The sequence below is a fragment of the Oncorhynchus mykiss genome, chromosome 31, assembly GCF_013265735.2.
Source record: "Oncorhynchus mykiss isolate Arlee chromosome 31, USDA_OmykA_1.1, whole genome shotgun sequence".
Classification (NCBI taxonomy): Eukaryota; Metazoa; Chordata; class Actinopteri; order Salmoniformes; family Salmonidae; genus Oncorhynchus; species Oncorhynchus mykiss.
This window is the reverse complement of record NC_050571.1, coordinates 10,225,561-10,244,190: the sequence shown is the minus strand read 5'-3', so window position 1 is coordinate 10,244,190 and position 18,630 is coordinate 10,225,561. Positions and strand designations below refer to the sequence as shown.

Here is an 18,630-nt window from a genome sequence, read left to right as displayed (position 1 = left end):
TAAAGTAATACTAAGTGTATGTTGTGTAGTAAGCTGTTAGTAGCCCATGTGCCTTGCCCTAATAATTTGAACCTTTCCCCTTCATAACTTAGCCTACTATTCTGACTTGGTGGTTAAATGTAACCTATAGCCTGTTATAGAGAAATGTCATTGAATAATGTAAGAGATTTCGTTGTCTGCTTAAGTGCCCCCTTTATTTATCCTACGGTTCTGACTTGGTGGACAGGGAGAACACTGTAAGAACGGCTCATGTTCTGAATTCTGTCGCTGTACATTTCAAAAGTGGTGAACACATAGTTATATTAACTACGTCCATCTTTAGCTCATTAGTGTCTTAATCGAAAATACAGATTGCCTCTAATCCGCTTATCGCTCCCTTATGACGTAATTTGTACATCTCAATTATCAGTAGAAACCACATTTTTTTCAACTTCTTTGGGATCGGTGTCCCTTCCACGGGACGATTCAGCTAACACAGGCTAATACGATTTGCATGAGGTTGTAAGTAACAAGAACATTTCCCAGGACATAGACATATCTGATATTGGCAGAAAGCTTACATTCTTGATAAGCAAGTCAGCCATATCAGCTATTTTTTTAAAGGCAGTAAAATGAGCCTGAATGAACGGTTTCTCTGCCAGACAAGGCTCCTGTGACAGCCAGGTGTAGCGGTGGTTAGGATTCACTCCATGGTGCTGAAGGGACAGCTTTATGTACACCCTAACAGTTTATGGGCACCATTTGTCACCATAATAGTGCAATTAATGTATTAGTGTTGTGTAGTGGCTTTTCTGGCATGTGTCCCCCCCAAACATATGGGTTTGCCCCATCAAGCTAAAATTGCCACTGGTTGAATGAGGTAACTGTGATTTACAGAGTAGTGCATCCATTTAGCAGGCTACAGCTCTGGGTCAGGTAAGGAGAGAGTAAGATGGGCTACAGCTACAGGTAAGGAGACAGTAAGATGGGACATCGTTACCCCTGCTGCTTTAATATTTATTTAGAGGCTCCTTTGCATCCCAAATGGTACCTTGTTCCCTTTATAGTGCATTACTTTTGACCAGGGTCCAAACACACAGGCAAACACAAACACCACCGCCAAACCATTCTGCCTTAATGTCCATTCACTCTGTATTACCTGAGCGTGAGACACGTCTGTCTGTATTACCAGAGAGTGAGACATGTCTGCCTGTATTACCAGAGAGTGAGACATGTCTACCCGTATTACAAGAGAGTGAGACACGTCTACCCGTATTACCAGAGTGAGACACGTCTGCCCGTATTAACAGAGAGTGAGACACGTCTGCCCGTATTACCAGAGAGTGAGACACATCCGCCCGTATTATCTGAGAGTGAGACACATCTGCCCGTATTACGAGAGTGAGACATGTCTGCCTACCGTAATGTCTGTCAAACTAGACCTTTCATCCAGCTTCCATCCACCTGCTAATGCTCTCTTTCATCACACACAGGCACACACACACACACACACACACACACACAGGCCTGGGCGCACACACACACACACTCACTCACTCATCTTTCATCATATCCTGTAACATTTCATCTGCTCTCAGGAAGCATGTCTCTGACAGAGGCATTTAGACTAAATGTTCCCTTCAATACATCAGAGGCTGAAGCAAACAGCAGAGTGGATGAGTGCCCTCTCAGGGTGAAAGCACAGCAGCACTAAAGCCTAAAAGCCATTTTAAGAAGTGCCAATAAGACAGGCTAATGCAGGGCCAATAAGACAGGCTAATACAGGGCCAATAAGACAGGCTAATATAGGGCCAATAAGACAGGCTAATACAGGGCCAATAAGACAGGCTAATGCAGGGCCAATAAGACAGGCTAATGCAGGCCCAATAAGACAGGCTAATGCGTGTAATGTGATTGTAATTCATCTTGTCTATTGACTGAATTAAAAACCCTGGAAGAATGATTTGTTATTTTTTAGTTATTTCTGTATCATGAATGTGTGTGTGTGTGTGTTTGTCTTTTAAATAACTTAATTCAGGGATTTCTGGATCTGAATCTGCAGGCAGTCAGACAGGAGAGATTTGGCAAAATGCTCATTTGCCCCAATTGTTGTTTTGTTGTATCTGCTTTTAAATCAAAATCAAATCAAATCAAATCTTATTTGTCACATACACATGGTTTTATTTAAGACTTGAGAGGTAAAAAGCAAAAAAACACTTGCCGACGGATATACATTTTTTATTTTTATGTTTTATTTGATGTTGCTAGGATTAGGCCAGTGACATGTCCTAGTTGATTTATTTGCTACATTGACAGACGTACTCCCGAGTGGCGCAGTGGTCTAAGGCACTGCGTCTCAGTGACAGAAGCTTCATTAAAGACACTGGTTCGGGGTTAGGGTTTGGCGGGGTAGGCTGTTATTGTGAATAAGAATTTGTTCTTTAACTGACTTGCCCAGTTAAATAAAAAGAGAAAATAAAAAAGACTGAGAACACAAAGGTTGCATACCAAATTAAATCCTATGTAGTGCACTACTTTTGACCAGGGCCCTTAGTAGTGAACTATATAGGGAATAGAGTACTATTTGAGACACAGAAAAGTGATAAAACACCATCATGCTTATTCTGTCTATGATGTGTGTGTGCATACAGTGCTACCACTAACACGTGGTATCTATAGCTAGAATGACTCAGAACATACAGGGCTACCACTAACACGTGGTATCTATAGCTAGAATGACTCAGAATATACAGGGCTACCACTAACACATGGTATCTATAGCTAGAATGACTCAGAACATACAGGGCTACCACTAACATGTGGTATCTATAGCTAGAATGACTCAGAACATACAGGGCTACCACTAACACATGGTATCTATAGCTAGAATGACTCAGAACATACAGGGCTACCACTAACATGTGGTATCTATAGCTAGAATGACTCAGAACATACAGGGCTACCACTAACACGTGGTATCTATAGCTAGAATGACTCAGAACATACAGGGCTACCACTAACACGTGGTATCTATAGCTAGAATGACTCAGAACATACAGGGCTACCACTAACACGTGGTATCTATAGCTAGAATGACTCAGAACATACAGGGCTACCACTAACACGTGGTATCTAGGGTCAGGCTTAGGTTATGGCTTAGGGTCAGTTTAATTAAAATATTTAACTTCATTGTAGCTAATGCATGCAGTTCTAAAATAAATGTAAAGATACATGGCAATATCATTATTAAAACAGTAACGATGCCTTCCCCAGTCTGACTTTAGTAAAACAGTATCAAATGTTATGTTATTGGTCACATTCACGTGGTTAGCAGATGTTATTGCGAGTGGAGCGAAATGCTTGTGCTTCTAGTTCCGACAGTGCAGTAATATCTAACAAGTATTCTAACAATTCCATAACAACTACCTAATACACACAACTCTAAAGGGTGAATGAGAATATGTACATGTAACTATGGTAAGTATGTCAAGGTGCAATAGGTGGTGTAAAATACAGTATATATATATATATATATATACACACAGGAAAGGGCTGAGCACACACCATTGTTGGGCCCCAGTGTTGAGGATCAGCTGAGTGGAGATGTTGTTTCATAACTTCACCACCTGTGGGTGGCCCATCAGAAAGTCCAGGACCCAGTTGCACAGAGCGGGGTTGAGACCCAGGGCCTCCAGCTTGATGATGAGCTTGGAGGGTACTATGGTGTTGAATGCTGAGCTGTAGTCAATGAACAGCATTCTTACATATGTATTATTTTTGTCCAGATGGGATAGGGCAGTGTGCAGTGTGATAACGATTGTGTCATCTGTGGACATATGGGGCGGTGTGCAAACTGAAGTGGGTCTAGGGTGGCCGGTAAGGTGGCGGTGACATGATCCTTGACTAGTCTCTCAAAGCACTTCACGATGACAGAAGTGAGTGCTACGGGGCGGTAGTCATTTAGTTCAGTTATCTTTGCCTTCTTGGGTAAAGGAACAATGGCGAGCTGGTCTGTGCATGCTTTGAGGACGTGGCTAGGGATGACATCTGGGTCTGCAGCCTTGTGAGGGTTAACACGTTTAAATGTTTTACTCATGTCATTTTACGGAGAAGGCGAGGGGGAGGGGCGCATTCCTTGTTAGCGAGCCGCAACGGTGCCACTGTATTATCCTCAAAGCGGGCAAAGACGTTGTTTAGTTTGTCTGGAAGTGTCTGTGTCTGTGACCTGGATGAATTTCTTTTTGTAGTCCGTGATTTCTTGTAGACCCTGCCACATACGTCTTGTGTCTGAGCCGTTGAATTGCGACACCACCTTGTCCCTGTACCGGCATTTCGCTTTGTTTGATTGCATTGCGGATGGAATGACTACACTGATTATATTCCCAGACCTCTTTCCATGGTTAAATGCGGTGGATCATGCTTTCAGTTTTGAGCGAATGCTGCCATCCATCATGATTTCTGTTTATGGTAGGTTTTAATAGTCACAGTGGGTACAACATCTCCAACGCAATTCTTTATAAACACGCTCACTGAGTCAGCGGATAGGTATCAGGTGAGCAGAAAGACTTGAGTTCTTGTATGTTATGATTACACCATGAGTCGTTAATCATAGATTATACACCTCCGCCCTTCCTTTTCCCAGAGAGGTGTTTATCTCTGTTGGCGCAATGCATGGAGAAGCTCGGTGGCAGAACGATTCCAACAACATATCCCGCGAGAGCCAAGTTTCCGTGAAACAGAGAACGTTACAATCTCTGACGTCTCTCTGGAAGGCAGCCCTTGCTCAAATTTCATCTACCTTGTTGTCAAGAGACTGGACAATAGCTTGTAGTATACTCGGGAGCGGTGTGCGATACGCACGTCTACGGAACCTGGCCAGGTGGCCGCTTCGTCTGCTCCTTCTGCAGCGCCGTTGCTTTGGAATTAGCTCCATTGTCCTGGGTGGTGGTCCAAACAGAGGATCCGCTTCGGGAAAGTCGTATTCCTGGTCGTAATGATGGTAAACTGATGTTGCCCTTATATCCAATAGTTCCTCCCGGCTGAATGTAATAAGAATTAAGATTTCATGGGGTAACAATGTAAGAAATAGCACAAAGAAAAACTAAATACTGCACAGTTTCCTAAGAACTCGAAGTGAGGCGACCATCTCTGTCGGCGCCATGGTTTGTCTTCCCCCAGTCTGACTTTATTAACACATTAACGATGCCTTCCCCCAGTCTAACTTCATTAACGATGCCTTCCCCCAGTCTAACTTCATTAACGATGCCTTCCCCCAGTCTAACTTTATTAACACATTAACGATGCCTTCCCCCAGTCTAACTTCATTAACACATTAACGATGTCTTCCCCCAGTCTAACTTCATTAACACATTAACGATGCCTTCCCCCAGTCTAACTTTATTAACGATGCCTTCCCCCAGTTTAACTTCATTAACGATGCCTTCCCCCAGTCTAACTTCATTAACGATGCCTTCCCCCAGTCTAACTTTATTAACGATGCCTTCCCCCAGTCTAACTTCATTAACGATGCCTTCCCCCAGTCTAACTTTATTAACGATGCCTTCCCCCAGTCTAACTTTATTAACGATGCCTTCCCCCAGTCTAACTTCATTAACGATGCCTTCCCCCAGTCTAACTTTATTAACGATGCCTTCCCCCAGTCTAACTTCATTAACGATGCCTTCCCCCAGTCTAACTTTATTAACGATGCCTTCCCCCAGTCTAACTTTATTAACGATGCCTTCCCCCAGTCTAACTTCATTAACGATGTCTTCCCCCAGTCTAACTTCATTAACGATGTCTTCCCCCAGTCTAACTTCATTAACACATTAACGATGCCTTGCCCCAGTCTAACTTTATTAACACATTAACGATGCCTTCCCCCAGTCTAACTTTATTAACGATGCCTTCCCCCAGTCTAACTTTATTAACGATGCCTTCCCCCAGTCTAACTTTATTAACGATGCCTTCCCCCAGTTTAACTTCATTAACGATGCCTTCCCCCAGTCTAACTTCATTAAAACAGTAACGATATCTTCCCCCAATCTATTAAAACCTTAACGATGCCTTTCTTCAGTAAAACAGTAACAAGGCCTTCCTCCAGTCCAACATTAAAACAGTAATGATGCCTTCCCCCAGAATAACTTTATTAAAATGGTAACAATGCCTTCCTCCAGTCTCTGCTCCTCTCCTTCCTATGTGGTTGAATTACCACGGGAGCTGGTCCATCTGATTACCTGGGTGTAAGGAGGGCATAGAGATGCTGCTTGACACACACACACACAAACAAATAGAGAGAGAGGGTATAGAGCTTGACAGACACACACACAAACACATACAGAGAGAGGGTATAGAGCTTGACAGACACAAACAAAACACACACTACTTGAGACAATGGTCTACCTGATGAGCCATTTATCAGAGCCTGATTGAGTCCTGGATGGAGAGCATCAATTAAGCCCTTAAATTCTCTCTGGGGGATAATGTCCCCACTATAATAAGGCATTGCCTTACACATACAGCAGTATAGGGTTGTGTCTGTTTGGCATGCAGATGGGGAGTTGCTCTTACACAGGTAAAAGCCAGTAAATCAATGGTGTTTTCTAAACTTTGTCTGTCTGTCTGTCTGTCTGGAGGGAGGGAATAGACATGACACTACTGTCTGTCTTGAGGGAATAGACATGACGCTACTGTCTAGAGGGAATAGACATGATGCTACTGTCTAGAGGAGAGAATATACATGATGCTACTGTCTAGAGGAGGGAATAGACATGATGCTACTGTCTAGAGGAGGGAATGGATATGATGCTACTGTCTAGAGGAGGGAATGGACATGATGCTACTGTCTAAAGGAGAGAATATACATGATGCTACTGTCTAGAGGAGGGAATGGACATGATGCTACTGTCTAGAGGAGGGAATAGACATGATGCTACTGTCTAAAGGAGAGAATATACATGATGCTACTGTCTAGAGGAGGGAATGGACATGATGCTACTGTCTAGAGGAGGGAATAGACATGATGCTACTGTCTAGAGGGAATAGACATGATGCTACTGTCTAGAGGGGGGAATAGACATGATGCTACTGTCTAAAGGAGGGAATGGATATGATGCTACTGTCTAGAGGAGGGAATGGATATGATGCTACTGTCTAGAGGAGGGAATAGACATGACGCTACTGTCTAGAGGAGGGAATAGATATGATGCTACTGTCTAGAGGGGGGAATAGACATGATGCTACTGTCTAAAGGAGAGAATATACATGATGCTACTGTCTAGAGGAGGGAATAGATATGACGCTACTGTCTAGAGGAGGGAATAGACATGATGCTACTGTCTAGAGGAGGGAATAGACATGACGCTACTGTCTAGAGGAGGGAATAGATATGATGCTACTGTCTAGAGGAGGGAATAGACATGACGCTACTGTCTAGAGGAGGGAATAGATATGATGCTACTGTCTAGAGGAGGGAATAGACATGACGCTACTGTCTAGAGGAGGGAATAGACATGACACTACTGTCTAGAGGAGGGAATAGACATGACGCTACTGTCTAGAGGAGGGAATAGACATGACGCTACTGTCTAGAGGGTATAAACATGACGCTACTGTCTAGAGGGTATAAACATGAGGCTACATGTTGGTATGTTGTCACAACACGTACACACACACACACACACACACACCTAAGAAACAGCACAATAACTCTTTATTAATACAAATAACTATCCCCTACAGGTATAGAGCATAGTTTCCACTCTTTAATATCAGCTTGACTGCAGCAACAACAGCTTAGTTACTTAGTTACGGTGACATACTGCACCCAAAGCTTAGTTATGGTGACATACTGCACCCAAAGCTTAGTTACGGTGACATACTGCAACCAAAGCTTAGTTACGGCGACATACTGCACCCAAAGCTTAGTTACGGTGACATACTGCACCCAAAGCTTAGTTACGGTGACATACTGCACCCAAAGCTTACTTACAATGACATACTGCACCCAAAGCTTAGTTACAATGACATACTGCACCCAAAGCTTAGTTACGGTAACATACTGCATCCAAAGCTTAGTTACGGTGACATACTGCATCCAAAGCTTAGTTACGGTGACATACTGCATCCAAAGCTTAGTTACGGTGACATACTGCATCCAAAGCTTAGTTACGGTGAAATACTGCATCCAAAGATCACTTACACTGACATACTGCACCCAAAGATTACTTACAATGACATACTGCATCCAAAGATTACTTACAATGACAAACTGCATCCAAAGATCACTTACAATGACATACTGCACCCAAAGATTACTTACAATGACATACTGCATCCAAAGATTACTTACAATGGCATACTGCCCCCAAAGCTTATTTACGGTGACATACTGCATCCAAAGCTTATTTACGGTGACATACTGCATCCAAAGCTTAGTTACGGTGACATACTGCATCCAAAGCTTAGTTACGGTGAAATACTGCATCCAAAGATCACTTACACTGACATACTGCACCCAAAGATTACTTACAATGACATACTGCATCCAAAGATTACTTACAATGACAAACTGCATCCAAAGATTACTTACAATGACATACTGCACCCAAAGATTACTTACAATGACATACTGCACCCAAAGATTACTTACAATGACATACTGCATCCAAAGAGTACTTACAATGACAAACTGCATCCAAAGATCACTTACAATGACATACTGCACCCAAAGATTACTTACAATGACATACTGCACCCAAAGATTACTTACAATGACATACTGCATCCAAAGATTACTTACAATGGCATACTGCCCCCAAAGCTTATTTACGGTGACATACTGCATCCAAAGCTTATTTACGGTGACATATTGCATCCAAAGATTACTACCAATGACCTACTGCATCCAAAGATTACTACCAATGACATACTGCATCCAAAGATTACTACCAACGACATACTGCATCCAAAGCTTATTTACGGTGACATACTGCATCCAAAGATTACAACCAATGACATACTGGATCCAAAGATTACTACCAATGACATACTGCATCCAAAGATTACTACCAATGCCATACTGCATCCAAAGATTACTACCAATGACATACTGCATCCAAAGATTACTACCAATGACATACTGCATCCAAAGATTACTACCAACGACATACTGCATCCAAAGCTTATTTACGGTGACATACTGCATCCAAAGATTACTTACAATGACATACTGCATCCAAAGATTACTTACAATGACAAACTGCATCCAAAGATCACTTACAATGACATACTGCACCCAAAGATTACTTACAATGACATACTGCATCCAAAGATTACTTACAATGGCATACTGCCCCCAAAGCTTATTTACGGTGACATACTGCATCCAAAGCTTATTTACGGTGACATACTGCATCCAAAGCTTAGTTACGGTGACATACTGCATCCAAAGCTTAGTTACGGTGAAATACTGCATCCAAAGATCACTTACACTGACATACTGCATCCAAAGATTACTTACAATGACAAACTGCATCCAAAGATCACTTACAATGACATACTGCACCCAAAGATTACTTACAATGACATACTGCACCCAAAGATTACTTACAATGACATACTGCATCCAAAGATTACTACCAATGCCATACTGCATCCAAAGATTACTACCAATGACATACTGCACCCAAAGATTACTTACAATGACATACTGCATCCAAAGATTACTACCAATGCCATACTGCATCCAAAGATTACTACCAATGACATACTGCATCCAAAGATTACTACCAATGACATACTGCATCCAAAGATTACTACCAATGCCATACTGCATCCAAAGATTACTACCAATGACATAATGCATCCAAAGATTACTACCAATGACATACTGCATCCAAAGATTACTACCAATGACATACTGCATCCAAAGATTACTACCAATGACATACTGCATCCAAAGATTACTACCAATGACATACTGCATCCAAAGATTACTACCAATGACATACTGCATCCAAAGATTATTACTACCAATGACATACTGCATCCAAAGATTACTACCAATGACATACTGCATCCAAAGATTACTACCAATGACATACTGCATCCAAAGATTACTTACAACAACATACATTTCTTCCATTTATAAAGAAGATGGAGTTTGTGAATGGCCTGTAGATTACAATACACAGTGCTTATAGAATGTCACCCACTTCCTTGTTTCAAGTAGGTAATGTTCCAGCACACTAGATCATGTACAGTATACTTTGTCGTTTTGGCCATGAATATTATCAACGTTGACAATGTCAACTGTTTCAAGGGCACCCCTAAGAGTCAATACTTAAAACCCTCAACCAAACCATGTCAAAGTCTATGGTAGACCCAGCCTGTCAAACCTTACCTACCACAGTCTGTATTGTATGTTAAATTATGTAACAATATCTACTATTATCAATGATATTGCAGTCAAAAAATACTTCAAGAGCACCTAGCTCTGTCTGTGTGTTTACCTCACACCCTGAACTATATCAAGGCCTGTGATGGCATGGCACCTAGCTCTGTCAGTGTGTTTACCTCACACCCTGAACTACATCAAGGCCTGTGATGGCATGGCACCTAGCTCTGTCAGTGTGTTTACCTCACACCCTGTACTACATCAAGGCCTGTGATGGCATGGCACCTACCTCTGTCGGTGTCGTAGAGGTAGACAAACTTTTGCCACTTGTAGTGTGACAGCAGGCTGAGGACAGCCCCACGCAGTGCAGGTCTCATCTGGATGACAAACTGCACCTCGTTGTCGGTGGGGTAACTGGGCGTGACGAAGGAGGTGTGCAGCGCACCACAGAATGACGTCAGGGTGTTCATAGACTTTTTATCGTAGAAGCCGAAGATGGCATAGACCCCTCGGGAGAACTGAGAGCAGACTGGAGAGAGAGGGAGAGAGGGAGGGAGGGAGGGAGGGAGGGAGGGAGGCGTTAGGATGCTTAAGAGAGACAACAAGATCAGACACACACCCACACAAATGTCAAGTGTTTGAAAAAGCAAACATCTTCGGTAGCTACACTGTAGAAAATCTATAACAGCCAATTTGTGGAATGAGATCTTGCAGTAAGACCAGCATTGCTCTTCATCAGTAAGACCAGCATTACTCTTCATCAGTCAGCCTATCTGCATTGGATGACATTTATTCAGCTGGGGAAAACACTTGCATATGTCGTAAATGGCACACTATTTAAAGTGCACTACTTTTGACCAGGTCTCATAGGGCTCTGTCAAAACTAGTGCACTACAAAGGGAAGAGGGAAACACACGTTTTGGTCGAGAACAGACCAGGGACTTTTGCAACTATTCTATTGGTTCCATTGCGCCAGGCAAGCTCAATCAAACCCAGATCAAGCATTTTAAATAATGTCAGATACTATTTGGTGAAGGTTTGGTGAAGGAACATGTGGCTGATGGTGTGGCTAACCTAATGTAGCGGAGTCCCCACTTCTGTTTATCAGGGGAAACAGAAGTCAGGTTAATGATACTGTATCCCTGAAAAACAGGAAACATTCCGATTTCATTTATGACACGCTACCACTGTGTCATACACTTGAAAGAGATAGGCTTTCCATGTGTTCCAATTGGAAAATCAAGCTTTCTGATTGGCTAATAAAGTGCTCTGAACATCTCCAAGCCTCTGGAATGATACAGATGGCTGAGCAGTGGAAACATCCAATCATATCTCCTGTTTTAATGGCATGTTGAACATTGGGGGTGTTAGAATGCAACAGCTAGAATCTACAACACTGTAGTGGAGCAGGTCCCCATTCTCATCGATGGGGCTATAGTGGAGCAGGTCCCCATTCTCATCGACGGGGCTGTAGTGGAGCAGGTCCCCATTCTCATCGACGGGGCTGTAGTGGAGCAGATCCCCATTCTCATCGACGGGGCTATAGTGGGGCAGGTCCCCATTCTCATCGACTGTAGTGGAGCAGGTCCCCGTTCTCATCGACGGGGCTGTAGTGGAGCAGATCCCCATTCTCATCGACGGGGCTGTAGTGGAACAGGTCCCCATTCTCATCGACGGGGCTGTAGTGGAGCAGGTCCCCATTCTCATCGACTGTAGTGGAGCAGGTCCCCGTTCTCATCGACGGGGCTGTAGTGGAGCAGATCCCCATTCTCATCGACGGGGCTGTAGTGGAACAGGTCCCCATTCTCATCGACGGGGCTGTAGTGGAGCAGGTCCCCATTCTCATCGACTGTGGTGGAGCAGGTCCCCATTCTCATCGACTGTAGTGGAGCAGGTCCCCATTCTCATCGACTGTAGTGGAGCAGGTCCCCATTCTCATCGACTGTAGTGGAGCAGGTCCCCATTCTCATCGATGGGGCTATAGTGGAGCAGGTCCCCATTCTCATCGACGGGGCTGTAGTGGAACAGGTCCCCATTCTCATCGACGGGGCTGTAGTGGAGCAGGTCCCCATTCTCATCGACTGTGGTGGAGCAGGTCCCCATTCTCATCGACTGTAGTGGAGCAGGTCCCCATTCTCATCGACTGTAGTGGAGCAGGTCCCCATTCTCATCGACTGTAGTGGAGCAGGTCCCCATTCCCATCGACGGGGCTGTAGTGGAACAGGTCCCCATTCTCATCGACGGGGCTGTAGTGGAGCAGGTCCCCATTCTCATCGACAGGGCTATAGTGGAACAGGTCCCCATTCCCATCGACGGGGCTGTAGTGGAGCAGGTCCCCATTCTCATCGACTGTGGTGGAGCAGGTCCCCATTCTCATCGACTGTAGTGGAGCAGGTCCCCATTCTCATCGACTGTAGTGGAGCAGGTCCCCATTCTCATCGACTGTGGTGGAGCAGGTCCCCATTCTCATCGACTGTAGTGGAGCAGGTCCCCATTCTCATCGACTGTAGTGGAGCAGGTCCCCATTCTCATCGACTGTAGTGGAGCAGGTCCCCATTCTCATCGACTGTGGTGGAGCAGGTCCCCATTCTCATCGACAGGGCTGTGGTGGAGCAGGTCCCCATTCTCATCGACGGGGCTGTAGTGGAGCAGGTCCCCATTCTCATCGACTGTGGTGGAGCAGGTCCCCATTCTCATCGACTGTAGTGGAGCAGGTCCCCATTCTCATCGACGGGGCTGTAGTGGAGCAGGTCCCCATTCTCATCGACGGGGCTGTAGTGGAGCATGTCCCCATTCTCATCGACGGGGCTGTAGTGGAGCAGGTCCCCATTCTCAACCTGTTCCACTACAGTCAATGAGAGCTTCAAGTTCCTTAACTTCCACATTACCAACAAACTATAATGGTCCAAACACACCAAGACAGTCGTGAAGAGGACACGACTAAACCTATTCCACCTCAGGAGACTGAAAAGTTTTGGCATGGGCCCCAGATCCTTAAAAGAATTTACAGCTGCAACATTGAGAGCATCCTGACTGGTTGCATCAATGCCTGGTATGGCAACTGCTCGGCCTCGGACCGCAAGGCACTACAGAGGGTAGTGCGTATGGCCCAGTACATCACTGGGGCCAAGTTTCCTGACATTCAGGACCTCTATACCAGGCGGTCTCAGAGGAAGGCCTTAAAAATTGTCAAAGACTCCATCCACCTTAGTCATAGACTGTTCTCTCTGCTACTGCACGGCAAGCGGTACCAGAGCGCCAAGTCTAGGTCCAAGAGAATTCTAAACAGCTTCTACCCTCAAGACATAAGACTACTGAACATCCAATCAAATGGCTACCTGGACTATTTGCATTGCCCCCCTCCCCTCTTTTACGCTGCTGCTATGACCTTAATTACCTCATCTAACCAGTGCCCCCGCACATGGACTCTGTACCGTAACACCCTGTATATAGTCTCCACATTGACTCTGTACCGGTACCCCCTGTATATAGTCTCCACATTGACTATGTACCAGTACCCCTGTATATAGTCTCCACATTGACTCCGTACCAGTACCCCCTGTATATAATCTCCACATTGACTATGTACCAGTACCCCTGTATATAGTCTCCACATTGACTCTGTACCAGTACCCCCTGTATATAGTCTCCACATTGAGTCTGTACCGTAACACCCTGTATATAATCTCCACATTGACTATGTACCAGTACCCCTGTATATAGTCTCCACATTGACTCCGTACCAGTACCCCCTGTATATAATCTCCACATTGACTATGTACCAGTACCCCTGTATATAGTCTCCACATTGACTCTGTACCAGTACCCCCTGTATATAGTCTCCACATTGACTCTGTACCAGTACCCCCTGTATATAGTCTCCACATTGACTCTGTACCAGTACCCCCTGTATATAGTCTCCACATTGACTCTGTACCAGTACCCCCTGTATATAGTCTCCACATTGACTCTGTACTAGTACCCCCTGTATATAATCTCCACATTGACTATGTACCAGTACCCCTGTATATAGTCTCCACATTGACTCTGTACCAGTACCCCCTGTATATAGTCTCCACATTGACTCTGTACCAGTACCCCCTGTATATAGTCTCCACATTGACTCTGTACCGTAACACCCTGTATATAATCTCCACATTGACTATGTACCAGTACCCCTGTATATAGTCTCCACATTGACTCCGTACCAGTACCCCCTGTATATAATCTCCACATTGACTATGTACCAGTACCCCTGTATATAGTCTCCACATTGACTCTGTACCAGTACCCCCTGTATATAGTCTCCACATTGACTCTGTACCAGTACCCCCTGTATATAGTCTCCACATTGACTCTGTACCAGTACCCCCTGTATATAGTCTCCACATTGACTCTGTACCAGTACCCCCTGTATATAGTCTCCACATTGACTCTGTACTAGTACCCCCTGTATATAATCTCCACATTGACTATGTACCAGTACCCCTGTATATAGTCTCCACATTGACTCTGTACCAGTACCCCCTGTATATAGTCTCCACATTGACTCTGTACCAGTACCCCCTGTATATAGTCTCCACATTGACTCTGTACCAGTACCCCCTGTATATAGTCTCCACATTGACTCTGTACCAGTACCCCCTGTATATAATCTCCACATTGACTATGTACCAGTACCCCCTGTATATAGTCTCCACATTGACTCTGTACTAGTACCCCCTGTATATAATCTCCACATTGACTATGTACCAGTACCCCTGTATATAGTCTCCACATTGACTCTGTACCAGTACCCCCTGTATATAGTCTCCACATTGACTCTGTACCAGTACCCCCTGTATATAGTCTCCACATTGACTCTGTACCGTAACACCCTGTATATAATCTCCACATTGACTATGTACCAGTACCCCTGTATATAGTCTCCACATTGACTATGTACCAGTACCCCTGTATATAGTCTCCACATTGACTCTGTACCAGTACCCCCTGTATATAGTCTCCACATTGACTCTGTACCAGTACCCCCTGTATATAGTCTCCACATTGACTCTGTACCAGTACCCCCTGTATATAGTCTCCACATTGACTCTGTACCAGTACCCCCTGTATATAGTCTCCACATTGACTCTGTACCAGTACCCCCTGTATATAATCTCCACATTGACTATGTACCAGTACCCCTGTATATAGTCTCCACATTGACTCTGTACCAGTACCCCCTGTATATAGTCTCCACATTGACTCTGTACCAGTACCCCCTGTACATAGTCTCCACATTGACTCTGTACCAGTACCCCCTGTATATAGTCTCCACATTGACTCTGTACCAGTACTCCCTGTATATAGCCTCCACATTGACTCTGTACCAGTACTCCCTGTATATAGTCTCCACATTGACTGTACCAGTACCCCCTGTATATAGTCTCCACATTGACTCTGTTCCGTAACACCCTGTATATAGTCTCCACATTGACTCTGTACCAGTACCCCCTGTATATAGTCTCCACATTGACTCTGTACCAGTACTCCCTGTATATAGCCTCCACATTGACTCTGTACCAGTACTCCCTGTATATAGTCTCCACATTGACTGTACCAGTACCCCCTGTATATAGTCTCCACATTGACTCTGTTCCGTAACACCCTGTATATAGTCTCCACATTGACTCTGTACCAGTACTGCCTGTATATAGTCTCCACATTGACTCTGTACCAGTACTCCCTGTATATAGCCTCCACATTGACTCTGTACCAGTACTCCCTGTATATAGCCTCCACATTGACTCTGTACCAGTACTCCCTGTATATAGTCTCCACATTGACTCTGTACCAGTACCCCCTGTATATAGCCTCCATATTGACTCTGTACCAGTACCCCCTGTATATAGTCTCCACATTGACTCTGTACCAGTCCCCCCTGTATATAGCTTCCACATTGACTCTGTACCAGTACCCCCTGTATATAGCCTTCACATTGACTCTGTACCAGTACCCCCTGTATATAGTCTCCACATTGACTCTGTACCAGTCCCCCCTGTATATAGCCTCCACATTGACTCTGTACCAGTACTCCCTGTATATAGTCTCCACATTAACTCTGTACCAGTACTCCCTGTATATAGCCTCCACATTGACTCTGTACCAGTACTCCCTGTACATAGTCTCCACATTGACTCTGTACCAGTACTCCCTGTATATAGTCTCCACATTGACTCTGTACCAGTACTCCCTGTATATAGTCTCCACATTAACTCTGTACCAGTACTCCCTGTATATAGTCTCCACATTGACTCTGTACCAGTACTCCCTGTATATAGTCTCCACATTGACTCTGTACCAGTATTCCCTGTATATAGCCTCCACATTGACTCTGTACCAGTACCCCCATGTATATAGTCTCCACATTGACTCTGTACCAGTACTCCCTGTATATAGTCTCCACATTGACTCTGTACCAGTACTCCCTGTATATAGTCTCCACATTGACTCTGTACCAGTGCTCCCTGTATATAGTCTCCACATTGACTCTGTACCAGTACTCCCTGTATATAGTCTCCACATTGACTCTGTACCAGTACTCCCTGTATATAGTCTCCACATTGACTCTGTACCAGTACCCCCTGTATATAGCCTCCACATTGACTCTGTACCAGTACTCCCTGTATATAGCCTCCACATTGACTCTGTACCAGTACTCCCTGTATATAGTCTCGCTATTATTGTTTTTTTGATGCTGCTCTTTAATTATTTGTCACTTTTATTTATCTTGGGGGGGGGGGGGGGGGATATGTTTCTTAAAACTGCATTGTGGGTTAAGTAAGCATTTCAGGGACCTGTTGTATTTGGCGCATGTGACAAATAAAATTTGATTTGATAATGCCTGAAGAAAATCTGAAGAGGCACAAAGTACGTGAGAATGGTAGGGGGGGGGGGGGGGTGTTGTGTAGGGGTCTAGCCCCCCCTTCTAGATGTTGGAGAATTTTGCACCTGAAACTGCATTTTCCTGCAAATCTAAAGCCAAAATCAGTAATCATAATTCTAGGTAAAAAAATATGTTCATTTTTCTACAGATCTAAGCAAACATCTTGAGAAACTAAATATGCCTCATCTCTGCTGAACTGGGTAAAAGATTGAAATCAATGGGACTCTTTATTCAGTGCATTTAGTAATTGCTTGCTTTTCTGAAGTCTACCAACCTTGCCAGCAGGAATGCCAGCTAAGATAGTTAGACAAGCTAGCTACTATAAGAGAACATCCATTGAGAGCACCATTGAGAGCACCATTGAGAGCACCATTGAGAGCACCATTGAGAGCATCCATTGAGAGCACCATTGAGAGCATCCATTGAGAGCACCATTGAGAGCACCATTGAGAGCATCCTGTCTGCTGTATCACTGCCTGATATGGCAACTGCACCGCCCACAACCACAAGGCTCTCCAGAGGGTGATGGGGTCAGCCCAACGCATCACCGGGGGGCACACTGCCTGCCCTCCAGGACTTCTACAGCACCCTGTGTCACAGGAAGGCCAAGAAGATCATCAAGGACCTCAGCCACCCGAGTCACAACCTGTTCACCCCGCTACCATCTGGAAGGCAGAAAGACAGTACAGGAGCATCAAAGCTGGGACCGAGGGACTGAAAAACTGCTTCTATCACCAGGCCATTAGACTGTTATATAGTCACCACTAGCCATCCTCCGCCCAGTCCTGCCCTGGACGTAGTCACTGTAACTAGCCGGCTACAACCCTGTACTCAACTATGCAACTTAGAGACTGCTGCCTTATGTACATAGTCATTGAACACTGGTCTCTTTAATAATGTTTACATACTGTTTAACCGACTTCATGTGTACACTGAGTATACAAAACATTTATTCCTAATATTGACCACACACACACAGTCTTGTGCAGCTAACATTATGTGGGGATATAAAATTCAGTCCCATTCAAAGTCCAATTTTCCCTAACCCTAAACCAAACCCTAACCCATACCCTTCCCCTAACCTTAACCCAAAAACCTAAACTTAACCCTAAACCTAACCCTAACCCATGCCCTTCCCCTAACCTTAATCCAAAAAGCTAAACTTAACCCTAAACCTAACCCTAACCCATGCCCTTAACCTAACCTAACCTTAACCCAAAAACCTAAACTTCACCCTAGCTCCTAACTCCTAACCCTAACCTAATTATAACCTGTGGGGACCAACAGAATGTCCCCAGCCGGTCAAAAGTATTAGTTTACTATAACC

General features: G+C 44.4%; 1 protein-coding gene across 6 annotated transcripts in view; it reads right to left on the bottom strand.

The window, feature by feature from the left end:
• The window catches only part of LOC110504371 (glutamate receptor 3), a 228,838-nt gene that overhangs the window by 149,229 nt on the left and 60,979 nt on the right, over positions 1–18,630 (bottom strand). For all 6 annotated transcript variants that reach the window (XR_005041266.1, XM_036970542.1, XM_036970543.1 and 3 more), the window contains exon 3: positions 10,665–10,904. Coding sequence is in view for 5 of the 6 variants with exons in the window: in XM_036970542.1 (XP_036826437.1) it covers positions 10,665–10,904 (240 nt within the window). In the remaining variant the exon portion in view is untranslated. The remainder of the gene's footprint in view (positions 1–10,664; positions 10,905–18,630) is intronic.